The sequence below is a fragment of the Scylla paramamosain genome, chromosome 41, assembly GCF_035594125.1.
Source record: "Scylla paramamosain isolate STU-SP2022 chromosome 41, ASM3559412v1, whole genome shotgun sequence".
Taxonomy (NCBI): Eukaryota; Metazoa; Arthropoda; class Malacostraca; order Decapoda; family Portunidae; genus Scylla; species Scylla paramamosain.
In genome coordinates, this window is record NC_087191.1 from 330,001 (window position 1) to 346,681 (window position 16,681).

Genomic DNA, 16,681 nt, shown 5'->3' on the forward strand with positions numbered 1-16,681 from the left:
GGTAATAATGGCAACAACGGTAATAACGGCAACAATGGCAACAACGGTAATAATGGCAACAACGGTAATAATGGCAACAACGGTAATAACGGCAACAATGGCAACAACGGTAATAATGGCAACAGAGATAATAATGGCAACAACGGTAATAATGGCAACAACGGTAATAACGGCAATAATGGTAATAACGGCAACAATGGCAACAACGGTAATAACGGCAACAACGGTAATAATGGCAACAACGGTAATAATGGCAACAATGGCAACAACGGTAATAATGGCAACAACGGTAATAATGGCAACAATGGTAAAAACGGCAACAATGGCAACAACGGTAATAACGGCCTAAGAGATAATAATGGAAACAACGGTAACAACGGTAATAACGGCAACAATGGCAACAACGGTAATAACGGCAACAACGGTAATAATGGCAACAACGGTAATAACGGCAACAATGGCAACAACGGTAATAATGGCAACAGAGATAATAATGGCAACAACGGTAATAATGGCAACAACGGTAATAATGGCAACAACGGTAATAATGGCAACAACGGTAATAACGGCAACAATGGCAACAACGGTAATAACGGCAAGAACGGTAATAATGGCAACAACGGTAATAACGGCAACAATGGCAACAACGGTAATAATGGCAACAGAGATAATAATGGCAACAACGGTAATAATGGCAACAACGGTAATAATGGCAACAACGGTAATAACGGCAATAATGGTAATAACGGCAACAATGGCAACAACGGTAATAACGGCAACAACGGTAATAATGGCAACAGAGATAATAATGGCAACAACGGTAATAACGGCAATAATGGTAATAATGGCAACAATGGCAACAACGGCAACAACGGTAATAACGGCAACAATGGTAACAACGGTAATAACGGCAACAACGGTAATAATGGCAACAGAGATAATAATGGCAACAACGGTAATAACGGCAATAATGGTAATAACGGCAACAATGGCAACAACGGCAACAATGGCAACAACGGTAATAACGGCAACAATGGCAACAACGGTAATAATGGTAACAGAGATAATAATGGCAACAACGGTAATAACGGCAATAATGGTAATAACGGCAATAATGGTAATAACGGCAACAATAGCAACAACGGTAATAACGGCAACAACGGTAATAATGGCAACAGAGATAATAATGGCAACAACGGTAATAACGGCAACAACGGTAATAATGGCAACAACGGTAATAACGGCAATAATGGTAATAACGGCAACAACGGTATTAATGGCAACAATGGTAATAATGGCAACAATGGTAATAACGGCAACAATGGCAACAACGGTAATAATGGCAATAATGGTAATAACGGCAACAATGGTAACAACGGTAATAACGGTAACAACGGTAATAACGGGAACAATGGTAATAATGGCAACAGAGATAATAATGGCAACAACGGTAATAATGGCAATAATGGTAATAATGGCAATAACGGTAATAATGGCAACAATGGTAATAATGGCAACAATGGTAATAATGGTAACAGAGATAATAATGGCAACAACGGTAATAACGGCAATAATGGTAATAACGGCAACAACGGTAATAACGGCAACAACGGCAACAACGGTAATAACGGCAACAATGGTAATAATGGCAACAGAGATAATAATGGCAACAACGGTAATAACGGCAATAATGGTAATAACGGCAACAACGGTAATAACGGCAACAACGGCAACAACGGTAATAACGGCAACAACGGTAATAACGGCAACAACGGCAACAACGGTAATAATGGCAACAATGGTAATAGTGGTAACAGAGATAATAATGGCAACAACGGCAATAACGGGAACAACGGTAATAACGGCAATAACGGTAATAACGGCAACAATGGCAACAACGGTAATAACGGCAACAATGGTAATAATGGCAACAGAGACAATAATGGCAACAACGGTAATAACGGCAACAACGGTAATAATGGCAACAACGGTAATAACGGCAATAACGGTAATAACGGCAACAACGGTAATAATGGCAACAATGGTAATAATGGCAACAGAGATAATAATGGCAACAACGGTAATAATGGCAACAACGGTAATAACGGCAATAACGGTAATAACGGCAACAATGGCAACAACGGTAATAACGGCAACAACGGTAATAATGGTAATAACGGTAATAACGGGAAATGAATTGAATTATTTGAATAATGCCACTCATTGCTCCGTAACAGTAAGGTCATATGGTGCCGTATGAAAATACCAAAATATTAAAATGTTGAGATACTACCACACATAAGGCATTAAAACACCAATAACACGGGTAACAGCTGCAACATCAATAACACCAGTAACAAGGGTAACACCGGTAACACTGGTAACAGCGGCGACATCGGTAACACTCGTAACAGCAGCAACACCGGTAACACTACTAACAGCGGCACACCGGTAACACCGGCAACCGTGGCTCCACACACACACACACACATAAGTAGTCCCTCTGCTACTTCTGGTTCAGTCGCTATGGTCAATTCCGTTTGGCGTAATAATTACACCAAATTAGGCACTGAGTATTCCCTCAAATTTGCAATTATGTATGTAAACCATGAAAATAAATATTCTGGAAACTGGCTGATGTTTTCTTATTATAAATTAAGATTGAAGGGTGAGGTGGTATGTGAGTAGTTACCCCATATCCAGCCTAGGTTCAGATACTATGTATTGAGCATCATCCAGGGAAGTGCGGAGAATAATCTTATCAGACTGTTTGGTACTACACCATTCTAGTGTTCTAACCAAACAATATTAATACATAAGAGAAGTCTCAACAAAACCCGAAGCTTTCCACGAAGATTAAGGCCACTCACAAGTTTCCAAGTCACGCATTCATGGGACTGTATTTTTTAATATTTCCTTCAACGTCCTTTGTCAAAGACTTTTAACAAGCTGTAGTGGAAGCAGCTGGAATTTTCAGGTACGGTTTCATGATTATTGTTACCACCCTCAACATTTCTTCACCGCAATGTTATCCTTTCTTGCTATCTTCTACCGATGTTTTCACACTCACTGTTATTCTAATTTTGCTAAATCCATGCCTTCTCTCCTCAGGCGACATCGCTGCGCAAGACCTACTTTCTTTCACCCCAATTCTGTCCATCTCCTTAATGAAAGAGTTAACCAGTATTCTTAACCATTCATCCCTTTCTCTGGTAAACTTTTGAGCTTCCTGCCTGCTTCTGTATTTCTTGTTTCCTATGGTTCAATCTCTGTTAAGACGGAGGTTTCAAGACACTTCTTCTAATTTTGGATGATCTTTTTTACTTTTCTTTTGGAACTGGAAATCTCAGTGGGCCTAAAAATTATACATGTAATAAACCCCACGGTACACTGATTATAAAGAATACTGCTCCTTGTAGCACAAAAAAATCCAAAATTACCACTGAGGTTGACAGGTTCTCCAGGGACACTACACCTCTCTACACTGTCCACCTCTCACCTAACTCCTCTGACTATAAGAAATTCTTTGACTACTTAACTTCAAAAGTGGAGCACATTCTGACCCTCTTCCCTTTTGCAGAGATCTCCATTCTTGGAGACTTCAATATTCACCACCAGCTTTGGCTTTCCTCTCCCTTCACTGACCATCCTGGTGAACTAGCCTACAACTTTGCTATCCTCCACGAAATAGAGCAATTGGTGCAACACCCTACTCGTATTCCTGACAGTCTTGGAGATATGCCCAACATTCTTGACCTTTTCCTTACCTCCAATCCTGTTTATGCTGTCACCCTTTCTTCTCCGTTGGGCTCCTCCGATCACAATCTCATATCTGTATCTTGTCCTATCGCTCCAATCCCTCCTCAGGATCCCCCTAAGCGAAGGTGCCTCTGGCGTTTTGCCTCTACTAGTTGGGGGGATATGAGGAGGTATTTTGCTGATTTTCCTTGGAATGACTACTGCTTCCTTGTCAGAGACCCGTCTTTGTGTGCTGAGCGCATAACAGAGGTGATAGTGTCTGGCATGGAGGCGTACATTCCTCATCTTTTTCTCAACCTAAACCCTCCAAACCTTGGTTCAACACAGCTTGTTCTCGTGCTATACATGATAGAGAGGCGGCCCACAAAAGGTACTTAAGCCTTCCATCACCAGAATCTCATGCATTTTATATTTCCGCCTGGAACCATGTCAAGTCTGTTCTCCAACTAGCCAAAAACTCCTTCATTAACAGAAAAAGCCAAAACCTTTCAAGATCTAACTCCCCTCATGATTTCTGGCATCTAGCCAAAAATATCTCCAATAACTTTGCTTCTTCTTCTTTCCCTCCTCTATTTCAACCAGATGGCACCACTGCTATCACATCTATTTCTAAAGCTGAACTCTTCGCTCAAACCTTTGCTAAAAACTCTACCTTGGACGATTCTGGGCTTGTTCCTCCCTCTCCTCCACCCTCTGACTACTTCATGCCACGTATTAAAATTCTTCGCAATGATGTTTTCCATGCCCTCGCTGGCCTAAACCCTTGGAAGGCTTATGGACCTGATGGGGTCCCTCCTATTGTTCTCCGAAACTGTGCCTCCGTGCTTGCACCTTGCCTAGTCAAACTCTTTCAGCTCTGTCTGTCAACATCTACCTTTCCTTCTTGCAGGAAGTTTGCCTACATTCAACCTGTTCCTAAAAAGGGTGACCGCTCTAATCCCTCAAATTACCGTGCTATTGCTTTAGTTTCCTGCCTATCTAAAGTTTTTGAATCTATCCTCAACAGGAAGATTCTTAAACATCTATCACTTCACAACCTTCTATCTGATCGCCAGTATGGGTTCCGTCAAGGCCGCTCTACTGGTGATCTTCTGGCTTTCTTTACTGAGTCTTGGTCATCCTCTTTTAGAGATTTTGGTGAAACTTTGCTGTTGCCTTGGACATATGAAAAGCCTTTGATAGAGTCTGGCACAAAGCTTTGATTTCCAAACTACCCTCCTACGGTTTCTATCCTTCTCTCTGTAACTTCATCTCAAGTTTCCTTTCTGACCGTTCTATTGCTGCTGTGGTAGACGGTTACTGTTCTTCTCCTAAATCTATTAACAGTGGTGTTCCTCAGGGTTCTGTCCTGTCACCCACTCTCTCCTTATTATTCATTAATGATCTTCTAAACCAAACTTCTTTTCCTATCCACTCCTTCGCTGATGATACCACCCTGCACTTTTCCACGTCTTTTCATAGACGTCCAACCCTTCAGGAGGTAAACATTTCACGCAGGGGAGCCACAGAACGCTTAACTTCTGACCTTTCTAAAGTTTCTGACTGGGGCAGAGCAAACTTGGTATTGTTCAATGCCTCAAAAACTCAATTCCTCCATCTATCAACTCGACACAACCTTCCAGACAACTATACCCTCTTCTTCATTGACACTCAACTGTCCCCCTCTTCTACACTGAACATCCTCGGTCTGTCCTTTACTTATAATCTGAAGTGGAAACTTCACATCTCATCTCTAGCTAAAACAGCTTCTATGAAGTTAGGTGTTCTGAGACGTCTCCGCCAATTTTTCTCACCCCGCTGGCTGCTAACTCTGTACAAGGGCCTTATCTGTCCATGTATGGAGTATGCTTCACATGTCTGGAGGGGTCTACTCATACTGCTCTTCTAGACAGGGTGGAATCAAAAGCTTTTCGTCTCATCAACTCCTCTCCTCTAACTGACTGTCTTCAGCCTCTCTCTCACCGCCGCAGTGTTGCATATCTAGCTGTCTTCTACCGCTGTTTTCATGCTAACTGCTCTTCTGATCTTGCTAACTGCATGCCTCCCCTCCTTCCGCTGCACAAGACTTACTTCTTTCTCTCACCCCTATTCTGTCCACCTCTCTAACGCAAGAGTTAACCAGTATTCTCAGTCATTCATCCCTTTCTCTGGTAAACTCTGGAACTCCCTGCCTGCTTCTTTATTTCCACCTTCCTATGACTTGAATTCCTTCAAGAGGGAGGTTTCAAGACACTTATTCATCAATTTTTGACCACTGCTTTGACCCTTTTATGGCTTTTCTATGGCTTCCCTGCGTGATACGTTTACCTCCTGAAGGGTTGGACGTCTATGAAAAGACGTGGAAAAGTGCAGGGTGGTATCATCAGCATAGGAGTGGATAGGACAAGAAGTTTGGTTTAGAAGATCATTAATGAATAATAAGGAGAGAGTGGGTGACAGGACAGAACCCTGAGGAACACCACTGTTAATAGATTTAGGAGAAGAACAGTGACCGTCTACCACAGCAGCAATAGAACGGTCAGAAAGGAAACTTGAGATGAAGTTACAGAGAGAAGGATAGAAACCGTAGGAGGGTAGTTTGGAAATCAAAGCTTTGTGCCAGACTCTGTCAAAGGCTTTTGATATGTCCAAGGCAACAGCAAAAGTTTCACCAAAGTCTCTAAAAAGGTGATGAGGAAAAGAAGATGAGGTTTAGTAGAGGATAGGTGGTGTTCTAGAGATTGAAAATTAGATTTAAGACCGCGAATGTTGCAGATGTTAATAAAGAAATAGTTTAGGGAAATGTCAAGACATTTAGGGTTGATAACAGAAGAGCAGTCTAACCTGGAGACATTTGTGGTCACTTCCCCCAAGGCTGGTGTAGGAGTCGTCATGATAATTTTGAACTTTAAGTGAAGGGCGGGTGTGCAATTGGGTGCATGTAATTTTATGTGAAGGAAGAGAATTGTCTTTAGAGGGCAGGCTGTGTCTATCCCCTTGTATTGTGAGACACAAAGGGAAACGTTCAGTGAGGTCACATCTGGGTTTAAAGCACCCCCATGATCCGGGGCTTTAGACCTCACTGGGAGTAATTATCGTTTCGACAGGTGCCTACTGCCTCTTCCACCTAGTTACCTCATGTCCCGGGAAACCCAACCATTTTGTGATGATGTCCCAGTCTGGTGGAGCTGTTGAAGTGATAGCTTTTCCGTTAGGTTGAGGTTAGGACTTATAGATGTCATTGATACTTAGAAAGAAGGCTCTCTCTCCCCTGGAAATGAGATCTTCATAGATTATCTTCTATCTGTTCTTCGGTTTATTTTATCAGTAGTGTATTATTTGGCAGAAGTTTATTCTTCACTGGAAAGAACATAGAGGTAAGTGAGGAAGACACGTAAAGAACAACGCTGGGTCTTGGGGCCTGAGTCAGTGAGGTGAGTGTCTTGGGCACGTAACGAACAATGTCAGATATCTGGGTTAGTGAGGTCAATGTCTAGGACACGTAACGAAAAACGCCAGATATCTTGGTCAATGGGGTCAGTGTCTTGCGTACGAAACTAACAAAGCCAGGCACAGTGGTCTGGGTCAGTGGGGTCAATATCCCTTCACTTTAAATTAAATTAAATTAAATTATATTAAATCAAATGAAAAATACATTAAAATACTACTCCTCCCTTTTCTAGCACATAAGGTTTTAATGCTTCATCCCATTTCCTTTTTATGATTACTTTTTAGGGGTCTTTCAATATCTTCACCTATAATTTTGTTTTTAATATTAGTACTTTAAACTGCAATCTTTGGTGGTTTTAAAAGTTCTGTAGTGGCGCCATATAATCGCGATGTTGCGGCGCCATAACCTAAATCAATCAATTAATCAATCACCAGGGTTTCCCAAAACCTTTTGGTTTCAGGGTTCTATGTTCCATGGTGCCATTAAATGTATCTTCCGTCTCTCTATGTCTCCGTAGGTTCCCTAGACTTGGTTACTGGCAATTCCCGGACATTTCTGTCTCCGGCATGCTATCCCTAATAAGAACTTATCACTGGATTCTGAGTCCCGTGCATTATTCTCGGAACACTATTCTAAACATTCTGAATCCATCCCTGTATTTACGGACGGCTCAAGATCCGATGGTGGAATCAGATTTGGTGTTATCTTTCCTTCACTCTCTTGAGGCGGTAGCCTTCCCGATGTTGCCTTTGTTTTTACAGGAAAGCTGCCTGCCATTATTTTAGCTTTAAAAAATATTTTTACTGTCCCCACCTCATCTTTTACAATTTTTTGCGACTCTCGCAGTGTTCTTTCCGCCGTTCAACATTTTAGTCCTTCTTTCCTTCACCCACTTTTTTAATCGATTTTTGAGTGGCTCTACCTTTTACAGCGTAGAGGCAGGGCCCCTGCACTTGTTGGAGTTCACGGGAATGAGAAGGCCGATTGGCTGGCTAAAGAGGCAGTATCTCGTGTTGCTCGTTCCATCCCCATTCCCTTTCATGATTTATACACCAATATAAGAGTGGCAGTTCTTGCCAGTTGGCAGAGCAGGTGGGAAGATTTGGTTGCCACCACTAAGATGGGAGAGATATCTTCTGTAACTTTCCGTCCATGTGTAGGAGTATTGCTCACAGACTGCACTGGGCCGTCTCCTGATGGGTCACACACGTTTCACTCATGGTTACCTCATGTCACGGAAACACAACCATTTTTGTAATGACTCCTTAGTTCCCTTTTACAGTGTAACACTGTCTAGTGGAGTGTCCCAGTCTGGTGGAGCTGCGGGAGCAATATGTTTTCCGTTGTCGCAATGAGTAAGTTACACCTTCCAATGAAATGTCCAAGAACTGGGAACGGGAGAACGCAAAACAAGAGGTCAGAACAACAGGAAGAAGGGAATAGCACAAGATCCCATAGCCAAAACAACAAACACGAAGCGGATCACTACTACCGGAAAAAGAGAATTAACATAGGATACCATATCATGGAGGCGGAGCGAAAGGCAAGGTGGAGCCTGAAAGGAAAAGTAAATTACCAAGGATAATAGGTCAACCTATGGAAGCATATCAACGCCTACATACACTCCGCCTTGAACTTTGTCTTAATTTCTGATTGGCCAGAGGTAGTCTATGATAAGTGAAGGACTTTTTCTGAAGGGTCATATACAGTGTCAGATTGGTCAAAAGGTCAAAAATGAGTGTGTGATTGGTTAGGGTCCATGAATCACCACGCCTAAGGGACGGATCATTGACAGAATCGTGTGGGTATTTAATAGTGTGTATCAGTGAAATAATTCAGTAGTAGAAGGAGAGGCAGAGGTTCCAGTCCCAGACCAGAGAGGTTGACACGAGATGGAGAGGCACATCTTGTTTGCGAATAGAGCTTAAAGGCTGTGTAATGCAGTCTAGAAAATTTATTTAATAAATAATTTGATGAAGGTAAAAGGAAGAAACTTATAGGATGTTTGTGTTATTTTGATATCTAGTCATAGGATGTTGTGTATCGTGTTTTGTGTACTGTGCATAATTTTGTTGATATGAATATTGAAATCTGACGTATTAAATATGAGATGAATTTGGAAGGCTTATGGACCTGATGGGGTCTCTTCTATTGGTCTCCGAAACTGCGCCTCCGTGTTTGCACCTTGCCTAGTCAAACTCTTTCAACTTTGTCTGTCAACATCTACCTTTCTTTTTTTCTGGAAGCTTGCCTACATTACATTCACCCTTTTCCTAAAAAAGGGTAACCGTTCTAATCCCTCAGACTACCGTCCTATTGCTTTAATTTCCTGCCTATCTAAAGTTTTTGGATCTATCTTCAACAGGAAGACTCTTAAACATCTATCATTTCATAACCTTTTATCTGATCGCTAGTATGGGTTCCATCAGGGGCGTTCTACTGGCAATTTTCTGGCTTTCCTGACTGAGTCTTGGCACCGTCTTTTAGAGATTTTAGTGAAACTTTTGCTGTTGCCTTAAACATCTCAAAAGCTTTTGATAGAGTCTGGCACAAAGCTTTGATTTCCAAACTACTCTCCTACGGGTTCTATTCTTCTCTTTGTAACTTCATTTCGTTTCCTTTCTGATCGTTCTATTGCTGCTTTGGTAGATGGTCACCGTTCTCCTCCAAAAATTTATTAACAGTGGTGTTCCTCAGGGTTCTTTGCTGTCATCAACAATGCAAACTTCTTGCAACAAACCAAACTTCTTGTCCTATCCATTCCTACGCTGATGATACCAACCTGCACTTTTCCACGTCTTTTCATAGACGTCCATCTCTTCAGGAAGAAAATAGTTCATGCAGGGAACCCACAGAACGCTTGACTTTTGATCTCTCTAAAATATATAACTGGGCCAGAGCAAACATGGTATTGTTTCATGCCTCAAAGACCCAATTCCTTCATCTATCACCTCGACACAATCTTTCAGACAACTATCCCGTCTTCTTCATTGACACTCAACTGTTCCTCTCTTCTACACTGAACATCCTCGGTTTGTTCTTTTCTTATAATCCAAACTGGGAACTTCATATCTCATCTCTTGCTAAAACAGCTCCTATGAAGTTAGGCATTCTGAAACATCGCCGGTTTTTTTTGTTTTTTTTTCAACCCGCCAGCTGCTCTGTACAATGGCCTTATATTGTGGGTTACAAAGCTGCAATCATGCTTAGACTGGATACTCAATGGATACTACATACACTAATAACTTTCTTATTTTAATTCTCTAAAATTAAATACAACAAATTATACGGAGTATCACGTCACACAACCACAAAATGCACTTCAATATACTTCAAGATTCAAGTTGTGATTATTACGCATGAAGCGTTTAGCAATACATCAACATTCAAAAATTATCCGAATAATCAGTAAGTCACTTTTCACTTCAACACTTAATATTACACAACATCATAATAAAAACTAACAAAATACTCCTAACTTCAACACATCACAATATAAACCAACAAAATACTCCTACCTACAATACCTATCAATATGGGCAGCAACAGACTGCACTGCACACTTTTAATCTCAACTTACGACCAGCAATCCGGTGAGCTGTGCCATCTCCCTCCTTGTCTCGCCTGGTCTGGCCCTCTCAGATTCTGCGAGCACTGCGAGTACTAGTGGCTCTCTCTGTCTTTCCAAACGCCGAGCTGTTGCCAGTTTACGACATTCTCGCCCCGAACTGTTATCATTACCATTATGGTTAATTTTCATAGCCTCTTCACGTATGATCGATTTCCTTACTCCCTCATAATTTGATGCGTGAGTCATAGACACCTGGCTCTCTCTCTTGTGATATCTGTCAGTCATATGTTAATCTATTAATCAGCTGATCATCCTCTGGGCCGCATCGTTGGTCACGTCAACATCCCTTGACCGTCTTCGGTTCTGGTATCTTTTATTCCTCTGATAACTTCAGGATATGGAAGTTTGTTCTAGAAGCTTCTTCTCTCCCGTTCTGTTGCTTCTCTTCTTGGCATTTACTTCTGTATCTCTTGTTCGCCTTTGTCTTTTGCCGTCTTCTGCTCCACTTTTTTGGTTCCTCGGCCTGCGATATCTTCTATTTGTCTTAATATTTGTTCATGTATCTCATGTTCGTCTCTGTCTCTTGCCGTCTTCTGCCTCGCTATCTTGCTTCCTCGGCCTGCGACATCTTCTCCTTGTCTTGTATTTGCTTGTATATATCTCATTCTCATTTGTCTTTTTCCGTCTTCTGCTTCTATATCTATTAGTTATTGGAAACTTCTGGGCCTGAATATTGTTGTTGTTCTCGGTACCTTCTCTTGACTCACCGGTTTGCGATATGTACTGGTAATCTTGCTATTTGCTCTTGTATCTCCATTTGACTGTCCTGTGCTCTCATCGGCTTCTTCCCACGTTTTCTTCTGATTTCTGTCTATTCCCTTCTTTCTTCTGTTATTATGCTTCTCTTCTTACGTCTACTTCTGATCTTGTGCCTTCTTAGATATTATTCTTATTTTTCTGCTCCTGCGTCGTCTCGGACCACAACACTTATCCGTCCATGTGTGGAGAATGCTTCACATTTATGGTGGGGGAGGCTCCACTCATACCCTTCTTTTAGACAGGGTGGAATCAAAAGTTTTCCATCTCACCAACTCCTCTTCTCTAACTGACTGTCTTCAACCTCTTTCTCATCACGGCAATGTTGCATCTCTAGCCATCTACTGCCACTATTTTCATGCTAACTGCTCTTCTGATCTTGCTATCTGCATGCCTACCCTCCTCCCGTGACCTCGCTATATATATATATATATATATATATATATATATATATATATATATATATATATATATATATATATATATATATATATATATATATATATATATATATATATATATATTGTAACCCAAAAAACAAGAAGAAATGAAACACGAAAGAAGAAAGAAGAAAGAAATAAGAAGTAGAAAGAATAAATGAGGGAAGAAAATGATAAAAACGAAAGCAGGTACCAAGAAGGTATCACCACCTTGATAGATAAGAGACGAGACGTGACCACCGAGGAGAGCGACAAGATGCGGTGAGTCATCACAAGACTAACAGAACCGGAGATTAGCACCAGATTACAAGAAGACATACCCAGGTGGCTATTACTGAATTAGTATACGAGGGAAGCAGAGGTCACCGCAAGCAGATGACGTGGACAACACGGACCATAAGAATCGCTGCTTCCTTTTCCCTGATTAAAAGATGCGATCACCAAAGTTACTCGAGAATGAACCTCATTGAAAGTTAAGGGAAAATAAACAGTATGATTGAAGTATGGGAAGATAAATATAGTTACTTAAAGGTGGACCTTACGAAAAATATAGGAAAATAAACCGTATGATCAAAGTATGAGAAAATAAACATAGTTACTGGAAAATTAACTTTATTGAAAGTTGTAATAAAATTAACTGTATGATCGAAGTATTAGAAAATAAATCTTATAGCAACGGAAGCCTTGTTGGGGCAAAAGGTCGCTCTAATATCACGTGTATATTATGAGGTGTAGAAGGCGGGAGTAGAGAGACGAGCTAGAAAGAGCTGTCAGACCAGAGAGGGTCAAGATGGGAAGCCGCCTGTTACAGTACTAGTAAGTAGAGCCAGACAGTTGTAATGTATTCAGAGTAAAATGTTGGTGTTATGTATTGACAGAGAGTTTTTTCGATGTTATCGAAAGTCGTATATGATCGTCTGAGTGTAAATTAACTGTATGATCGAAGTATTAGAAAATAAATCTTATAGCAACGGAAGCCTTGTTGGGGCAAAAGGTCGCTCTAATATCACGTGTATATTATGAGGTGTAGAAGGCGGGAGTAGAGAGACGAGCTAGAAAGAGCTGTCAGACCAGAGAGGGTCAAGATGGGAAGCCGCCTGTTACAGTACTAGTAAGTAGAGCCAGACAGTTGTAATGTATTCAGAGTAAAATGTTGGTGTTATGTATTGACAGAGAGTTTTTTCGATGTTATCGAAAGTCGTATATGATCGTCTGAGTGTAAATACTCGTATATGTAAATAATACACATTAAGTAAATATATATACACACATATATATACGAGATATACGAGTATATATATATATATATATATATATATATATATATATATATATATATATATATATATATATATATATATATATATATATATATATATGTATATATATATATATGTATATGGCGGCGGCGGGAGTGACGTCAGCCACGGAGGTGAGGATATTCCTGAGGCAAAGGGGCGAGTTGAGTCCCTGCCTGAGACCCGCTCGAGCACCTGCCCTCACTTCTACCTGTCCAGCCACTCCGCTCGGTGCCCTTGCTGTTATCCCGACTGTGGATCTGCTGTATTCATATTATTTGTTTTAATTAAAGAGGAAAATCTGACAAGACTTCTTTTCTTACTGCAACAAGCTATCTAGGCAACATGGAGGGCAAGTTCGACATGAAGTTGATTCCGGAATACGACGGTAGCGTTGCGCAGTCTGTGGTAGAGTGGCTGGAGAAACTGGAGCTGGTGTGCAAGCTTCAAGGTGTCAGTGGTGAAGTGGCGAGTGTGATCCCGTTGCGCCTCACCGGCGACGCCTTCGCCGTATACATGCAGCTGGCAGAATCTGACAGGAAGTCTGCCGAGAAAGTGAAGAAGGCACTGCTGGCCACGTTTGCCGCTGATCCTTACTTGGCGTACGACCAGTTCGTCAACAGGAGGTTGCGAGCAGGAGAGTCACCAGATGTGTACTTGGCCGAGCTGCGGCGCCTGGCGACTGTGTTCGGCGGGATGAATGAGAAGACCCTCGCTTGTGCCTTCGTATCTGGGTTGCCTGAGGAAGTCCGCCAGCTGCTGAAGGCTGGGTCAAGCATAGAGGCTCTCGACCTGGACCAAATACTGACGCGGGCAAGGGCGGTTATCAAGGACGACACCGCCCTTGTGACAACGGAGACCAGCCTGTGCGCCACGGTGAGGCACGGCATCTGGCAGTATGTAGCTGTTACACATCAAGGGTGTTTTGTGTGCGAAGGCCCGAATTATTTCTCTAGAGACTGTCTATCTTGCCACCAAGGTGATATGATGAGTGGTGGGGCAGGGTCCAGTGGTTCAAGAAATGGATAGCTGATGGATGGTTACTGCCATACGATGAGAGCAAGTATGGATCAGCCAAGGGCCTAATACCACTCATGGCAGTCATACAAGAGAACAAAGGGAAAGTGCTTTCCATGATGGACTTTCGGGAACACACACATCGAAGCCTTCACGGCAGACAGTGATGTGTGTGCGGACAAACTGCGGGAGTGGCGGAGGCAAGGAGTAAACGCATCCGTGATTGACCTTGACAAGGCTTACCTGCAGATCAGGATTCACCCGTCCCTATGGCCTTACCAGACCGTGTGCTTTAAGGACCAGAAATACTATCTGACGCGACTGGGTTTCAGCCTCAACGTGGCTTCGTTAGTGATGAAGGCTGTCCTGAATTACGTTCTTTCTCAAGACCCAGTTGTAAAGCGAGGAACGTCGGCGTACATTGATGACATCTTTATCAATGAAGATGTTACGGTCAGCTATGTGAAAGCACACCTGCAGAGTTTTGGGCTGACAAGCAAACCACCTGGACGGCTCGTTGATGGTGCACGAGTGCTAGGAATTAGGTTCTGTGGGGAGTACGGAGGACTCTTCCGGAAAAGAAATAACGAGGTGGCTGACATGCCAAACGAGTTCACGCGTAGGTCCGTTTTTTCTTACTGTGACAAGGTGGTTGGCCACTACCCTGTGTGTGGTTGGCTGCGAGTGGAAATTGCTTTCATCAAGTGAATAGCCAATGACGTCATAGAAAAATGGGACGATGTTATCACCTGTGGAGAAATAAGAACGCTCCTCGAAAAAGTTGTCAAAGAAGTCAGGAAAAGTAATCCCGTGCGAGGACGATGGAGCGCCAGCAGCGACGAGGCCAGGGTTTGGGTGGTTGCCAGCTCCATAGCACTTGGTGTGGCTATAGAGATAGACGGGAGCATCGTTGAAGACGCCAGCTAGTTGCTTAAGGACGAATCGAGCCATATCAATATGGCGGAGTTAGACGCTGTCATTAAAGGGCTGAACCTCGTGCTGGCTTGCTCACAAACTCGTCAACGGTACAACGCTGGATCTCTGATGGCATCACGGGAAGAAGCAGACTTAAAACCAACGCGGCAAGCGAGATCCTCATTCGAAGAAGAATTGGGATAGTGCTGTCGCTGATCGAGCAGTGAGGCCTTCAGCTGTCTGTTACCCTTGTACCTTCCATCAACAACAGGGCAGACAGTCTGACGTGTGTGCCGCAGCGTTGGTTGAAAGCTTCCGCCGCCCACCCTACAGCTGAGAATCCTTTATGTGCCGCCAGCAGCGAGGTAACTAACACTGACAAGATCACGGAAATTCATCACGCTACTGGTCATCCGGGGGTAAAGCTCACACTTTACTTCGTGAAGCAAGTAATTCCTGAGGTTACCAAGTGGCAGGTGCACGCTGTTGTCGCCGACTGTGATGTGTGCCAGTCTGTCGATCCAGCGCCGATGAAGTGGCGGAAAGGAGACCTAAGCGTAGAGAAAGTGTGGCACAGACTGGGCATGGACATAACTCATTGTGGTGCTCGACACTATTTGACACTCATCGACTGCGGGCCGTCACGTTTTGCTAATGGCGCCAGTTGAGGCTCCAGACCAGCAAAAGCGTGATCAAACAGCTGGAAGCTGTGTTCTATGAGCGCGGAGCACCTGCGGAGCTGCTAACAGACAACGAGACTGGCTTCCGTGGCCGACTGTTTGCTGATTTTGCAAAGAGATGGTCTGTGCTCACGTGCCGTCTAGCAATAGCATAATCGAAAGATGCCATCGCACGGTAAAGGTTATCACCACGAGAAAAGACTGTTCTGTGGCAGAGGCGGTGTATCTTTACAACTTGAGGTCTCAAGATGATCTTACGTCGTCAATAGCGCCAGCGAACATGCTGTATCAGTATCGATTAAGAGTCCGCGAAGTGGATCTGAGTGAGGGGAGGAAGCCGGAAGTTCAAGGCCCATACCAAGCTGGAGACAAGGTGTGGGTAAGGCCTCCAAAGGTACGTTGTGATGGGAGACACAGGAGGGGCACGATAACTAAAATTCTGTCACATCAAGCTGTAGAAGTCGACGGAGTGCCCCGCCACGTGAAGGATTTTCAACTCCGCACTTCCCAGAAAGAAGCTGAAGCGACCATGGACGGAAAGGACGAGGAGCTCTACATTACTCTTAATGACCAGGCCAAAGATGGAGAAGACCGCGCCCCTGACGCAAATGATGAGTCGGACTATGACGCTGCTGTTGATGGGCCGGAACGTACACTGCCGCGGCGGTCATCAAGGACTATGAAGTCTCATGTATGTAGATAGTGTCAACGAGATTCTAGGGGGAGTGTAAGCATGTGTGGTCTTGTTCAAGTCG

At 43.0% G+C, this 16,681-nt stretch overlaps 1 protein-coding gene and 1 pseudogene across 1 annotated transcript in view; both read left to right on the forward strand.

The window, feature by feature from the left end:
• LOC135093125 (probable cyclin-dependent serine/threonine-protein kinase DDB_G0292550) overlaps positions 1–2,633 on the forward strand; it is a 5,732-nt gene extending 3,099 nt beyond the window's left edge. The window contains exon 3 of the mRNA XM_063992032.1: positions 1–2,633. This exon is cut by the window's left edge and continues 457 nt beyond it. Coding sequence (XP_063848102.1) covers positions 1–2,196 — 2,196 coding nt within the window. The 3' untranslated portion in view covers positions 2,197–2,633.
• A 10,802-nt stretch (positions 2,634–13,435) lies between these two features.
• Positions 13,436–16,681, forward strand: LOC135092862 (uncharacterized; annotated as a pseudogene).